This window comes from Pholcus phalangioides, unplaced genomic scaffold (assembly GCF_987345545.1).
Source record: "Pholcus phalangioides strain wild (caught in Gottingen) unplaced genomic scaffold, Ppha-v1.0 ptg000024l_1, whole genome shotgun sequence".
NCBI lineage: Eukaryota > Metazoa > Arthropoda > Arachnida > Araneae > Pholcidae > Pholcus > Pholcus phalangioides.
This window is the reverse complement of record NW_028301616.1, coordinates 30,184,218-30,200,348: the sequence shown is the minus strand read 5'-3', so window position 1 is coordinate 30,200,348 and position 16,131 is coordinate 30,184,218. Positions and strand designations below refer to the sequence as shown.

The window sequence follows — 16,131 nt, the reverse complement described above, 5'->3', positions numbered from 1 at the left end:
TTTTTCTTTCTAAAAATCACAGCATCTCTGCATAGCAGCCTATCTTGTTTTCAAAGTAGAGAAGACATCTCCCCCTCTCTTTAGAAAAAGAAAAAGAGATCGAATGGTTTTTTTTAAATAAGAGAAAAAAATTAGTTTAAAAGTCGGCGATAGATGACGCTTCCATGTCAATGTATGAAGCAGATTATACAAATAAGGCTACCGGCATCGAATGAAGAATCCACATGCGTTCATCCAATCTATTGACTCCTTAATGTGCATAAATCCGCATCTAATATTGTATCTCAGCTCCATCTATCGGTAAATTTCATAACGCTTTTTTTTCTTATTAACCCTTTATTTGGAGGTGTTCCTCTAAACACAACATGAATTTCTCTTACATTTTTCAAATAAAAAGATTTTGTATACTTTGAGCTAGTTTCGGCGTTGATTCTTCTGAGCAACTCGTTAACATTCGATTTTTCCTTTTGAAATTCTCATGTAATTTCTATAATTACCACCAGAATCGCTCAAAGATGCTCATGTGTCTCCTATTTCTTGACAATCTCAGCAAGAACGATTTTTTTTACCCTTGCATTTTGGAGTTGGCAAGTAATAAATGACGTTTTTAAACTCTTGAAAAATCTATGTAAATCATATAAATGCAGTGTGTCCTCTGAAAATCCCATATTTTTTAAATATTGACAATAAGTAATTTTTGTCATGTAATATAGCATTCTGGGTACTTCCTTTGCTTTCAATGTAACACCCCCCCCCCCTCCAAATTTTCTCCTCTAGGTGCTAGTCTAGATTTATCTGGTACTGTAAGTCTGTTTCAATGCTTTCCAATTAAAGCGTTAATTGGTTTTTAAATTTGTTAACGAATTTTCGACCTACCCTGTACTTGGGTTAGCAGCAATAAAGCGCTTTGGCGACGTACCTTTGTTGTACGGTATCGAGTTTTATTTGAGACACAAAATACATATAGTTTCGCTCAAAAGGAACAGTACAATGTGCACATAAATCGTTCGAAGAAACATAATTATTTTCAAGCGATTACATCAATTAATTAATCACATTCCGACTTGAATCTAAACCTACACACAACAAGACATACAATGAGAGAATTTTGTGCCTAATTATGGATACATTAACTGAACTTAAAAGTGTACGCAAGTTGCAACATGAACGGTGGAGATAGAAAGGAAGGAATAATTTAAAAACAATTTTAAATTCGATATATATTTATATTTGTCTTATGCAAAGAAAAGCGTATCGTTCATCCCCATCGGAGGGGTTGTCCGATCGGTCTCGAAGGTCCGGCCCTGGCCACGGCACTAACGAAATCCGTGCTCGGATCCCTGGCCTGCTGACCGGCTGCTATGCCACCCCGGACCGAATTATGGGGCTTCCAGTTGGCAAAGAAGCTCAGGGCCCTCTTCGCTGCCGGTTGCAGGTACCTGCCACCGTTCTCGTAGAAGTCGTCCGGTACCGAGTTCTCGTCGTTGTTGTTGTTGCTCTTCATGTCCAGTCGGTCCCGATTGAAATAGTCGTCGACATCCTCACTGGAATCTTCCATCGGCAACGCCGACAGCATCGAAAGAGAAACCAGCAACGTCGTCGTCAACAACAAACCTGCAAGGAAACGGAAGAAGTAAAACTTGAAAAGGGGCGTGGTCTCCTAAGTAAACAATGAGTATCCAATCAGGATATATTCCGTATTTGTTTTTTCACCAGGAATCACGTGTGTAATTATTGGGCGGTCGATAGTTACCACCCTGTATATTATATAGTTACAGAATTTATATAGGAAAATGCTGAAAGACAAAAAAGGTCAATGAAAAAATGTATTCCAGTGAAAAGGAAGTACAGTCGAATCCCATTTAAAGACAATGATACAAATATAAAATCTAAGAATTCATAGGAATATAACCTAAGAATTGATGAGAATATAAATCTAAGAATACGGCGCTGGGCTTAATAAAGCCCAATATCCAGATTCAAAGAGTGACACCCGTTAAAGACGTCACTATTTGAATCTAGATACTGCTGAATGACTCGTTGACACTCAGGCATAACGAAAATATTTTCCTTGGTCCGCAAAATGTCTGAAAAGTTGAAAACCCACGTGTCTTAAAGCATTTCAAGGGATACGCGAGCCTCTTGCACATTTCCAGGGGGCTACTTGAAGCTTGAAAATGTTGCGAAATTCCTTTCCCTAATCGATCAAACACCAACATCAACGTCTAAGTTATTTAGATGTTCTGAAAAATAGAGTTTCTTATACTCAAAAAGAGCGCTATAATTTTTTTCTTTCCAGCCTCATCATTGATCATGATCACTATTATCACTGATAATCTTTGGAAGGAGAAACATTCTTTTACAGTAAAAACATTATTACTACCATTACTTTTTTTTTTTTTTTTTGGTGGCGGTTAAAATGAATGGATATAAGGTATTGAGGGTTGAATAACAGCAGATGTTCCGTCGCCGGCGAATGTCTCTCGAATATAAAAGATTTTATGAACCGTATCCCTTAAGAGGGAGAGAGAGAAAAAATATTCGAAATAATGTATTAATGGTCTGGTCATCATTATTCACAATCCTTTTGTTATCACGACCAGGGGGAAAAAAAAAAAGGCTGGCGTTACTGGACATTACAAAAGAATAGTGAGTAGATGTAGAGTTATGAGAGTATTCTGAAAATGTAATGAGAAATGCGGCTCACGTGTGGGCGATTTCATTCTTATATCTGTTATATTATTCTGTGAATATAATACAATTACGAAGGTTTTCAACAGCTGGATGATGCGAAGATGAATTTAGGATAAGAGAAAAAAATTCAACTGCTCCTGCGAGGGAATCGAACCCACGTCCTTTCACTTGCCGGGTGGCTTATAAACAAACCCTACATTCCTGGCTACATTACAGAAATTTAGCGCATCGTGCGTGTGATTAGTCGAAAGGAGTGATGAACCAGTATGTCTCAGTGAAATTTTTACTGGCGACGATCAACAATAGACATATTTACTTGTACGTGGATTCGAAATCCGTAGTTGGAGCAGTGGTTAGAGCGCGGGACACAACATACAGAAGGTTGTGTGTTCGATTCCCTCTCAAACCCGTCGGAGATTCAGCGCAAAGCTCGTATAATTGTTGTCCTAAATTCATCTTCGCATCAGCCAGCTGTTGAAAACCTTCGTATTATATGAACAGCGAAGAGAGTGACATCATCATCGGATAAGTTGGCAGAGTCAACAGTTATGAACTTTTTCCTGAGTTAGGTCCGACCGTCCATCAACGGTCCCGTTCAACGTACACGAGCTCTAAGGAAAGATTGAGAATAGTATCCTTTTTGTAAGACTAGACTTTTGTTCGCCAGATGTAAACAAACGTAGGAAAACAGATTAAGAAATTAATTGAAGCAATTTAAAACGATTTGCATATTTTGTCGAATACTGGAGTTTTTTTTTTTTTAAATCGGTTATTTGAGATCATTCAGTGATTTTGAAACTACTTTCGAATATACTGTTGCGTGTTTTACTATTGTATGCCCATACTGAGTTGGCCTCTGACCTTGACGCGAGAAGGGAGGGTTCATTTTCCAAGTAGGGGGGAAAAAGAAGAAAAAACTCGCTAAAATAGCGCAAAAGACGCCGACGGAAAATGCTAACCCGCTCCTTTTGCCTGCGACCTTTTCACCGAAAGAAGATAAATGGAATCGTCCATCGTGACGTTTCATGACGTAGCCAGAGGCCAACTCAGCTTGGGTGTACAATACATAGAAACTCTCCCCCACCCCCAAAAATGGCACATGTGGGGGAGAGATTCTGATGCTGCAATTTTGGTCTTTTTGAAACCGAAGTCACCAGCTTTCCCTATGCGATCAAAATATTGATTCAAATATTTTTAAATATGGTCACTTATACAAAATACTATGCAGGGTGTCCTGTAAGTGCTAATGTGACACTTGTCTGATGAACCGTTTATCGTAGAGGTATGGTTCCAATTTAAAAAAAAAAATTCTCAAAAGGCGTTCAAAAATTTCCCTGTATCAGTTTTGAGAGTGAAAATATAGTGTCACAAAATAAAAAAAAAATCTAAATTTTTATACGGCCCCACCCCGTCCTTTAACTTCCAATTGAAAAGTTATTGCCCTGTATCTCCTGAGACAAACAGAAAAAAATTCCATGTTTCTAAGTGCAATACTCGCTAAAATAATTCAAAAATCGGATAAAAGTTATGAAAGAACAGCAAAATCTGACGAACTCACAACGCTCCTTTCCCAACTTTTCTAGGATTTTTGAATTCAAACACCTCAGCGAATGAAACATGCACTTAGAAAACTTGGAATTTTTTTCGCTGACCTCAAGAAATACAGGGCAGCAACATTCTAAAATGGAAGTTGGTGAACAGACGGGGACCGTATAAAAATTAAATTTTTTTTTTATTTGTTACACAAACTGTGTTTTCACTATCAAAACTGGCGCAGGGTAATTTTTCGAAATGCCTCTTGAGCATTCTTTAACCTGAAACCAGACCTCTACGACGGACGGTTGATGAGGTAACGGCTGTATTAGCACTTACAGGACACCCTGTATGTAGGTACGTAATTTAAGGCATCTCCAATCAGTTTCGTTGAACAAATCAAGTTAAATTTCAAACTTTTTTTACACAGATTTTAATCGAATCGATCGAGTCGATTAACTCAACTAAAATCTTTCGCTGCGATTAACAATTAATTAACTGATCGATTAATCGGACCGGCTCTAGTGTTAATCGATGATGGAATTTTGTAGTTTTTTTTTTTTTTGAACTAGCTATACCCTATTTTATTACCCGGTGCTGCCCGGTTTTCCCTCCAATTTATTACTGTAAATTACTAGTACAATAATAATCGATAATCGAGTTCTTGAGAGAAATCGGTTAATCAATTACCCATGAAATACAGAAGCAATTTTTATTAACTTGTACACTTCCTTCAGCTTCTAATGTTTTATTCTTCTTCGTCAAATAAACGTCTTACGTACTTCCACGGCGAGATTTTTCCATCCGAGCTTCATATTACTGTTAATTCCTTCTAAATCCTAAAGAAAAAGCTAATCTCGAAACTCAAATACGCTTTTTCACAATCGTATTAACGTTATTCTCTTGGGAGGGACGCCTACTATTGCCATCTCCACTTAAATAAAGTATCCTTTTATCTTGTCAACATGTAAAAAATAAAAATTATATTGAAATATCGTATTTATATGTCCTTGCATATAGGACGAGGTATGATTTTGAAGATCACAAAATAAGGCGGGGGGGGGGCGGAACTACATTTATTAATGTAATTCCTTATTCCGTTTATTCATACATAAACGAATAATAGCATAAAATGCACATATTGAGACGACGACAACAACACTACGTTTCCAGGGGTGGGAACTCTGCGCCAATCGCGCCGCACTGCGCCAAAATTAACATCTTGCGCCATCCTGCTCCAATAGGGTATTTTCGTATTTTTCTGCGCCAAATAGCGAATTTTGCTTCAGTATGACCGGAATTTCGGAAAGGACGTCAAAAAATTTTTGTTCCTGCTTGCCGCGAAAAACGATTCTTTCCGAAAAGAGATTGTTTTATTCCACTGTACTTCAACTATCGGCGTATAGTTTAAACTATCGGACTTTTCCATCGCGAAACCCCAATAATATCCGTGATCGTGCAACTGAGGATGGTTTGCAATGGTCTTTGAGCTTTAAAGCGCACATGCGAGTCAGTTTCCGTTTTCAAAAAAAAAAACAAACTGGAGCCTCTTACTTTAGCTGGAAGCAACAGCTTACGTATTCACATACTTTCACAAATCGTGGTACCAGATCATATAAGATTCCCTATTTGACATCAGGCTCAGAGCCATGCCTAGATGGATCCATGCGTATTAAGACGGCCCTAGTTCTATGCAGGCTTATTTTGCACAGCATCCGGCACCCCCCCCCCCCCACTTACCTGGCTGGGAGTACCTGTATACAAATTTAAATACTTACTCTTGAAAAAATAGTATAAAATCGTGGAGTCTATACCGACGAACTCAAGGTACCCAGACTGTGTCCGGATGGGCGCATGTGTTGAGAAAGGCTTGGCTGTGCGGGCAGTTCTGCTTCATTCTGAAAAAAGTAGTCCCGCTTTTTTCCCCTTCCATGTTTCACTTGAAGTTTTATTTCTTTACATCTTAGTTTTTCACAGCGCTTTGTGGGGGGCCCCCCTTGGCAGCCTGGCATGGCTCTCCTTCAACTTGATTTTTACCCGTGGTTCTTGGTTGAGAAATACGAGTGGGGGCGGAGGAACGCCACGAATCATTCGCTCACGCCTACAGGATGACCTTAGGTTTTTAAAGCAGTGAAAATTACACACACACTCACTCGTTCTGTGCGCGATCTGAATCTGCCGAACTTTATTTCAACAATAATTATAAATTCCTTAGGAAAATGTTTTGCAGATGGTTTAATGAATGCATATCAAAAGGTTTTCGAAATCGTATTGACCACTTCAATGGCGGAGGATTCAACAAAGGATGAAAGGAATTTACCATAAATTCACGTTCCTTTACATAAATTTATTATTTTTCCACATATTGAAGATTATACATGAAAATATTTTCCGCCTGAGTGTATCGTTATACAACGTTATTTGATCTTTCGATTGAGTTGAAATGCGCTTTTGGAATTCGATTTAAGCCTTTAGGAGCCATATTGAATGTGGTTAATGATAAGTGACATTCGAGCAATTTATATTTGACATCGATAATAGACACGGATGCCAATATCTTCAAGAGGCCAGAGTTTTCTTAAGTACAATATTCTAAAAAGAATATCAAATTCAAATAATTATGATTTCTTATTTAAATTCCAATCGTTAAATTTTTTTTTTAAATAATTTTTCCCCAAAAATATCCGAATTAAATTCCCCTAATGATATACAATAATCCCATGCAAATTTTCATCATTTAATACATTTTTCTAAAAAGGAAATTTTCGAATTCGATCCTAAACGAATTATTAATTATTATTATTTTGTACAGGAAACAAATTCAGTTTAAATTTTCGTCGATAGAGGACGCTGCGAGGGAGCGGATCACTGGAAATATGAAAATCAGACCGATGGGAAATTGCAGGGTAAACTGTCCATTTATATGAATTTTCGTGTTATTGGCTCTTGGATAAGGTATCAATTGTGATGTTGACATTAGTGGATAAAGTACTTCCCAACTTCGAAGTGCGAATGCAAGCCCCATCTCCCCGTTAAAAAGTCTCGCCACAGAGAGCAGCAGGCCTACAACAGTAAAATCTTCAATCATTACACTTCACTGATAATTCGGAAAATAGGAGGCAGGTGGCAGCACTATAACAAACATTACACAGAAACAAGCTTCACATTTAGGTTCACAACACGGACACGCACATTCCAACACGTACCAATTCGTTAGAAGTTCCTCAGAGGAATATGGACGAGGTATATGTCTGGTTCAGTAGTAGTAGTGGATAAAGTAATATTGGTGAAGTAGTTTTAACTCAGCCACGAATCGCCGGTCCGAGATTTACGAATGTTTCGGACACAGAAGAGATTAAAAAAAAGAGTTAATGTCTAATCCCTCCTGCCGGATTGGTTTCCCTGACCCTCTACCGTGAGAAATTTGAACTAAATTTTCTTTTCTTCAATACCGAAAAAAAAAAAAATCCAGTGAGAATACTTTTTTCGTAAACCGCATTCAAATATACCAATTACTACAATTTTTATAAATTTTTGAACGATTTATTCATTTATGGGACATCCTGTAACCAGTGGGTCGGATTTACGGGGGGCTGAGCGAACTATAGCCCAGTTAAGCAAATTTGAGGGATTAGTGGCTAAGAAAGTTAGCAGAATGGGAGAAGTGCGCGGCAAAATTTTTTTTTATAAATCCGTCCATCCCAGACAGCAAGGGACTAGGTTAATGAGAGGCCAAGAGAAGTTTGCAAGCACGTGAATGAACAAAACAGTGATATACATACAAGGGCCCAGGACCTATAGAGTGACTTAGAGAGGTGAAAGCACGTGAATGACCAAAAGAGTAACCTAGAGCAGTGGTTCTCAACCTGGGGCCATATGGCCCCCCTTGCGGTCCTGGGATATTCTGGGGGGGGGGGGGCACGGGAGAAAATCAGAAGAAAGGTGATCCACGACAGGTGGTGAAGGGAATCATAGAGAGCTGTGAAGAGAAAAAAGCTTCAAAAGTGAAACATGGTTGAAAAATATTACTACTTTCAGAATTCATCAGATCCGTCCATAGAACCAGGGGCATCTTAACCCTTGGGTCTATGTGGGCATGACCCAGGTCTTCATGTCTATAATGGAGGGAGGGGGACTGCACTATGTGGGATCTGGTACTAATGATTTTCATATGTAATCTGGTACTAATGATTTTCATATGTAATCTGGTACTAATGATTTTCATATGTAATCTGGTACTAATGATTTTCATATGTAATCTGTTACTTAAGAGCTATAAAGCTGTTACTTAAATCATAGTACCAGATCTAGTACCAGCTAAGTATGGAGGGCCGCCAGAGCAACGGTTGATGTGTTAAATCATGTTCGTTGGATCGTCTCGTATTTTACACAGATCCTTTTTTACCATATAATTTGACTCCTGGGAGAAATGTAATCCATTATTTGAATCCGTGTCTAGCCAGGATTCTAGAGACTGACCTGATTTATATCAAAATTTCATTCCTAATAAAAAAAATAGAAAGTATCTCACTCTTGGATGAGTGTAGAGGGGGGGGGGCTAGATAGGACAGGGGGGCCACGAGAAAAAAATGTGATCCATAGGGGGACCATGAGCTGAAAAAGGTTAAGAAACACTGACCTAGAGTATGTTTAAACGTGTAAATGATTGAAAGAGTGGATCCATAAAGCAAGGAACCATGTCAGTGAGCGGCCAAAAGAGCGACCTAGAGTGTGTGTGTGTGTGCAAGTGACGAAAACAGTGTGCAAGCATGCGAGTGACCAAGTCAGCGCGCAAGTATGTAAACGACCAAAACTATGTGCAAGCATGTCAATGACCAAAATAGTGACTCACACAGAGTACTTGCAGGAGTGGGGAAGCCTAGCCGGTTATAGCACAGGGTAGCGGATTCGACGAAAGAGTAGACAAGAAAATTGGACTAGAATGGGAGAAGAGGGCGGCAAAACCACAAATGTGTCTCTGCCCATTACTGCTATCAAATGAAACTCAAACCAATCAAAATGTCGAAAAAAAAAGGGATTTATCGTATTTATTATATAGTTAAAGCGAAAACCCCATGAAATAAAGCGGGGGGGGGGGAAACTATTAGTTATTTTATCAATATTTTTAAAATATGATTTTTATCGTAAGTTTTCATTTCCAAACGGTATTTTTGTGACAAAAGAGACAAAAAGAAATGTTCTTCTTTTTTGTGATTATTTGGTCTCCAATTCTTTATTATATCAACGACAAAAGTCATAACAATAAGATACGTTTCTTGATGTATTGTGTTTGCAATAATAATACCTGTATAACAAGAAGATACTTCTCTATTTTCTCCTGCACGGTATTTTTATTCGCTTCCATTTATCAATATTTTTTTTTTATACATCAAATTTTGAATTTGCTTTTAAATATAAGAAAATATTTAATGTCTGCAAAGGTTATATAACATGGAATTTGTTTTTAAACCCTCTATTTTTAATTAAACTATGAATTCAATTTTCAGATTTGGAATTGTTATTGGGAAAAAATATGTACAGGGTCTTGTTAATAGTAGTTAATTATTTATTTTTTGGATGATTTTATACTGATTTTCGGAGGATTTTATGAATGGTTTCAGATTTGGGGCCATTCAAGTATTACGTAAGCAGATTTTCAGCCATTTTTGATCCCCCATCCCCACTTGTCACCAAAAGTCAGCAAATCAAAAAACCCCTCTCCCCCCCCCCCCTCCCGATGCTGACGTAATACTTGAATGACCCCTTAGCAGGTGCTGTTTTATAAACTATCGGAGGATTTTTTTTTCTAGATGATTTTCGGATCATTAACGGATGATTTTATATCCATTTTTCATATGATTTTACAATTATTAACAGATGATTTTACAATTATTAACAGATGATTTTACAATTATTAACAGATGATTTTACAATTATTAACAGATGATTTTACAATTATTAACAGATGATTTTACAATTATTAACAGATGATTTTACAATTATTAACAGATGATTTTACAATTATTAACAGATGATTTTACAATTATTAACAGATGATTTTACAATTATTAACAGATGATTGTTTGATTGATTTTGAGATGATTTTGATTGATTTTTAAGATGATTTTCGGATTATTAAAAGATGATTTTATATTGATTTTTCAGATGATTTTTGGATTATTAAGGGATGATTTATCTATCGATTTATTAGATGATCTTTGGATTATTGACTGATGATTGCATATTTATTTCCGAATTATCAACGGATGACTTTATATTTATTTTCGAATTATTAACGGGTGATTTTATGATGATTTTTGAGATGATCTTCGGATTATCAACGGATGACTTTATATTGATTTATTAAATGATTTTACAATGGCATCTAATTATTTTATATTATTTACTTGATGGTTTTCGGGTGATTTTGATTCGGTTTTCAGATAATTTTTGCATTGATTTTTCGATAATTTTACATCAATTATTGGATAATTCTATGTTAATTAAAACAAAGTTTTATTATATACGTTATACGTATTCAATATACGTTAATTAAAACAAAGTTTTATATAACGTATTTGTAATTTTATGAAATTTGTTTATATTTGTTTATTTATGATTCTTTAATTTTTCTACTCACTCTTATATTAAAATTATAATTTCGCGCAATATTTATAAATTCCATTTAATTAAATCTGTGCTCAGATGGAAAAATGTTACGTCACTTTTTTTTCTTCAAAAATTGCAAATTGGCAACTTCAAGATGGCAAATTGTAAACAACAGTTTGCCAACATACGACTCTGTGGCTTTTGACTTATTACAATTTGCCTCCGTTATTTTCTCATGAAGAAAGAGATTTACGACATTCCCACTTCCAAAAATTAACAAACGAGACTCCGGTAACTTCATTTCCCGCAACTGCCGATTTCTAGCAATAACTGGCAATTTCACTTGCCTTTGATATTACTTTTTTTTTACCTTTAATCGTTTTTGGGGGAACGATTGGAGATTTCTCGGCGATAATCACCAACTATTGGCAATTTCATTTGCGTATCTTTGGAATCATTTTCGACTATGATTGGCGATTCCCTGTAATATTTCCCGTATTTCTCTCGAGGAAATATGGTCAGCACATCTTATAAAATCATATTTCTACGCTTTTAAAGCATACTTTCAGTTTTTTTCAAGGCATAAATGCATTTTTTATATGGAGCAAATTCTGTCGGTTTTTAGATCATAAAAATCTCAGCCTTAGTTATCAGTATTTTATCGAGTGAGGCATAAAAATACTCTCGAATATTTAAATACTTTTGCAATTCAGTTCAAAATTAAGCTTAATTATTAGAAAAAAATTTTCCCCTGAAATGTTATTTAATCATAGAAATATGAGAAATGATTGGGATCAAATAATAAGCGATGAATAAATTAAATACGAAAATTAAAACTGTGATTAGTGAAAGTGAAAAGTTTTTAACAATTTTCATGCCTTAGGATATTTAATGGTAATTTTTTGGTAACGCTGCCTGATAATTAGAATGCGGTAATTATCTTTATATCTGGATCTTCTAATGATGTTTACAAATTTTAATTTACATAGATGCTGATTATCTTGTCATTTTATACCGAAGATAATTTCCTCATTATATTTTTCAAAAATTAGAAATTTATGAAATTTATTTCCGTTCCTTGAATGTTTTAACTGCTGTACAATAATGTGTGGTAGAAACAACATTATTTATATCTGAAATTTCACCATCAACAATTCACCGCTGGGAAAATTCACCAGTGACTAACGATTCGCCGTGACTAACAGTTCGACTTTTAGAGTCAGCGAGCCAGTAAGCGAGCGAGGAATGACCGAGTGAGTGAATCAAGTGTAATGATACAGTAGTTAGTGAGTGAGTGACGGAGTGGGGGTTAGTGTTGGTGAGTAAGCGAGAGACAGAGTGAGAGCGACCTAGAGAAAGAGTAAGTGACCTAGTGAGTGAGTGAGTGAGTGGGCGACTTAGTGAGTGAGTGTCATGATGAGCGACCCAGAGTTAGACTGAGGGATCTAGTGAGTGAGCGAGTGACAGATGAGTGACCTTGTGAGTAAGACCTGGTGATTGAGTGCGTGTGACAGAGTGAGTGATTGAGTCAGGAAGTAACAGAGTGAGTGATTGAGTCAGGAAGTAGCAGAATGAGTGATTGAGTCAGGAAGTAACAGAGTGAGTGATTGAGTCAGGAAGTAACAGAGTGAGTGACCTAGTTAGTGAGTGAGGGAGAGTGAGTGACCTAGTTAGTGAGTGAGGGAGAGTGAGTGACCTAGTTAGTGAGTGAGGGAGAGTGAGTGACCTAGTTAGTGAGTGAGTGAGTAACCTAGTTAGTGAGTGAGAGAGAGTGAGTGACCTATAGTTAGTGAGTGAGTGACCTAGTTAGTGAGTGAGTGAGAGTGAGGTACCTAGTGAGTGTACTCACATGACAACTTTACGTGCCGTGCTTTTTTCGACTGTAAATGACAACTTCGTTTGCATTGACATTTTTTTTTGGGACTATAATTGGCAACTCTACTTGCCTTCGACAATTTTTTTGGATGTAAATGGCAACAAACTATACTTGCCTTACTTTTGACAAAATTTTCTGTAAAGGACAAATTTGTTTGCTTTGAAAACTTTTTTCGGCTCTAATTGGAAACTCTATTTGCTTTTTAAAAATTTTTTTGGCTGTAATTGGCAACTCTACTTGCCCTGCCAACGTTTTTGGCGACAACCCGTATTTTTATGAAAGAAATTTGGTCAGCCTAGGTATTAATCGTGTTATGCACGTATTGATACTTTTCTACCGGACGAACCGTCGCGGGCCGGATGGAACCCCTCGGCGGGCCACATTTGGCCCTCGGACCGGAGGGCCAAATCCGGATTCTGTCTTGTTTAAAAGAAACGACTAAAAATAACAACCATTCAAAGTCATAAAATTTTCTTAATTATCAACGATAATATTAGCAATATCATTTAATAAGATTTTGATATATAATCCCTGTATAAAATTCAATTAAATTTCTCTTTTCATTTAATTAAATATGTTTATGTCTTCAAGCAAGTTGACATTTAATAATCTATTTATTTTTTCCCCAAGATGGCGTCAATCACCGCACGACTCAAAAGAAGCTTTTCGTAAACACGTTGGGTGTTGATATAAATACGGGGAGAATGTCCCGTATTTTATGCTCTCTGCTGGCCACTAACTTCATTTCATTAGACTTAACACATAAATGTGATCCTAGAAGGGCAACGGGATTAAAAACAAAATATGAGACTTTGGCCTTTAATTATGACTCGGCCGACTCGTTTGGATCCACGCCGCGACGTTTAATATTGTCTGTCAAGGGACGTCTCACGGGACGTTGCGTTTATATAAAAAAAAAGTATTTCAGTCGCTATATTTTCATCAACCACATATGGATCGTCTTTATACATGTTTTAAATATAGCCGATATTGGATGCTTAAAAGTGCGAAAATAATCGGATGTCAAAATCTCTGTCAAAATTTAGTAATTTTTTGATAAATTTTGTGATTTTTCAGGCTTTTTTGTGTTTGCGATTTTGTAATTTTTGTAGTAAATACTGTGTTTAATTTTTTTGATATTTCAGATTTTTTTTTTGTATTTTTTAATTCCTATAATATTTTTTGTATTTTGTAATTTCTGTAATAACTTTTAGTTTTTTAAATTTTTCTAATTGAAAGAGGTCTTCCTTTGTACTGTGGATATCGATTTATTTCATACATTTTATTTTATTTTTTTTAATATATTTTCCAAATTTTTTGTAATATCTTTTTTTTATATTTTTGTGATATATTATTATTATTATTTTGTTTCTGTAAAAAAATTCCAAATCTTCTTTTCCTTATTTTTGTATTTGTAACATATTCTTATTCTTTTGCAATTTGGTAGTATTCTCTAATTTTAACTTAATTTTTCTACTTTCTAGTTTTTGCAACATTTCTAATTTTTTTATATTTTTGTGATATTTTTGTAACCTTTTTGTAACATTTCCTACTTTTGCAACATTTTGCACTTCCTGCAAGATTTTATACTTATTGTTATTTTTTAATGTTTCTACTTTTTCGTATTTTTTAATGTTTCTACTTTTTGTATTTTTTTAATGTTTCTACTTTTTTGTATTTTTTTAATGTTTCTACTTTTTGTATTTTTTTAATGTTTCTACTTTTTTGTATTTTTTTAATGTTTCTACTTTTTGTATTTTTTTAATGTTTCTACTTTTTTGTATTTTTTAATGCTTCTACTTTTTCATTTTTTAAATGTTTTTACTTTTGTTTTTTTAATGTTTCTACTTTTGTATTTTTTATGTTTCTACTTTTGCATTTTTTGTTTCTACTTTTGTATTTTTTATGTTTCTACTTTTGTATTTTTTATGTTTCTACTCTTCGAAGTGAAACTTCTTTAAGGACGGTGCGAATTTTCAGATTCGCGTCAGAAAAAGTGAAACGGAGGAACGGAAATGACGTAACATTTCCTTTTCCTTTAAAACGGTTGCCTGAACGATTTTGAGGTTAGTGTCGGATAAAGACAGCTTATTACCCTTCCGTGCTCCTCGTGACACCGCTATAATCGCAGAACGTCCCCTCTGGAGATGGTAGGATGTACACAGTTTGGAGGAAAAGAAAACGGGGTTAGAGGATGGAGTAGGAAGGAGTGTGTGTGTGTGTTCCCACGCTTCGATATCTGGCGACCAATAAAAGATAGATGTGAGGCGAGGTGAATCTAGTCATGTCAAATCAGACTTAAACAACCTAGAAGTTTCATTTCTATCATTCATTTCGCGCGAGATTCTCACGCAGATTTTTGTTATTTTTTTTAAATGTTTCTACTTTTTGTATTTTTTTAATGATAATACTTTTTGTAATTTTTAATATTCTCAACTCTTCGTATTTTTGTAATTATGTATTTTCAACTCTGTATTTTTGTAATGACGTATTTTCAACTCTGTATTTTTATAATGATGTATTTTCAACTTTTTTGTATTTTTTTAATATTTCTATTTTTTTTAAATATTTTCAACTTCTTAATTTCAGTAATATTTTGTATGTTTCTGTATTTTCATAATTTTTGTCTAGCATATAAGTAACACGTAGATACATTAAATAACAATCTCACAAGCAATTTCCATTCATTACACACATCAAAAAACAATCACAATCCATAAGACTTAATAACACCATCCAACGAAGCGTGTGCACGAATTAATTAATCGAACGATGATAATTAATTTAAATACACTCACCGAATAATGGTTTCGTTAAGCAGATCATGACTTGATATTGGAATATAAGTATGTTATTATTCTTACAATATTTCTACCAAATGTATAATAGATGCGCCAGAACCGAAACCTTTCACAGCTGTAACATAAAAAGAAAAGTCATAATTAATAACTATTGAAATTATTCTATAATTGATAGCACATACAGAATATAACTTGATTATGATTTTGCAAGCAACGAGTATCGGATTTCCTCACGTAAATTCGAATGAATGTTAAATCATGTCATTAATATTCAAGAAGGATTCGAAGAGCGATCATGTTAACATGGACGTCATTTAATGAAGCCGTCGTTATTCGGAATTGATAAGGAATTAAATTATCTTTTGTCGTATTAAATATCTTTTAACGTCGTTTATCATGGATTTGATGAGTCCCTTGACGAGTTTGAATATTTTAAAAAATTTAAATATTTGATGAATGTAAATGTTGACTGTCTTGTGTCTGGAAGTCTTATGTACAGTATACACAAACAGTACTCATGCATTCATTTGTGATGACCGACTTTAATGGTCGTAATATGTATTCAAATTGTTCATTTTGATGTTTTTAATGATGTATTTGGTAATTGGAAAAGTCCGC

General features: G+C 35.2%; 1 protein-coding gene across 1 annotated transcript in view; it reads right to left on the bottom strand.

Annotated features, from left to right (window-relative positions):
* Nucleotides 1-926: 926 nt before the first annotated feature.
* The window catches only part of LOC149069202 (uncharacterized), a 67,843-nt gene continuing 52,638 nt past the window's right edge, over nucleotides 927-16,131 (bottom strand). The window contains exons 2-3 of the mRNA XM_089250823.1: nucleotides 15,511-15,628; nucleotides 927-1,614 (exon numbers count right to left, since the gene is read on the bottom strand). Of these exons, the coding sequence (XP_089106949.1) occupies nucleotides 1,259-1,614; nucleotides 15,511-15,538 (384 nt within the window). The 5' untranslated portion in view covers nucleotides 15,539-15,628 and the 3' untranslated portion in view covers nucleotides 927-1,258. The remainder of the gene's footprint in view (nucleotides 1,615-15,510; nucleotides 15,629-16,131) is intronic.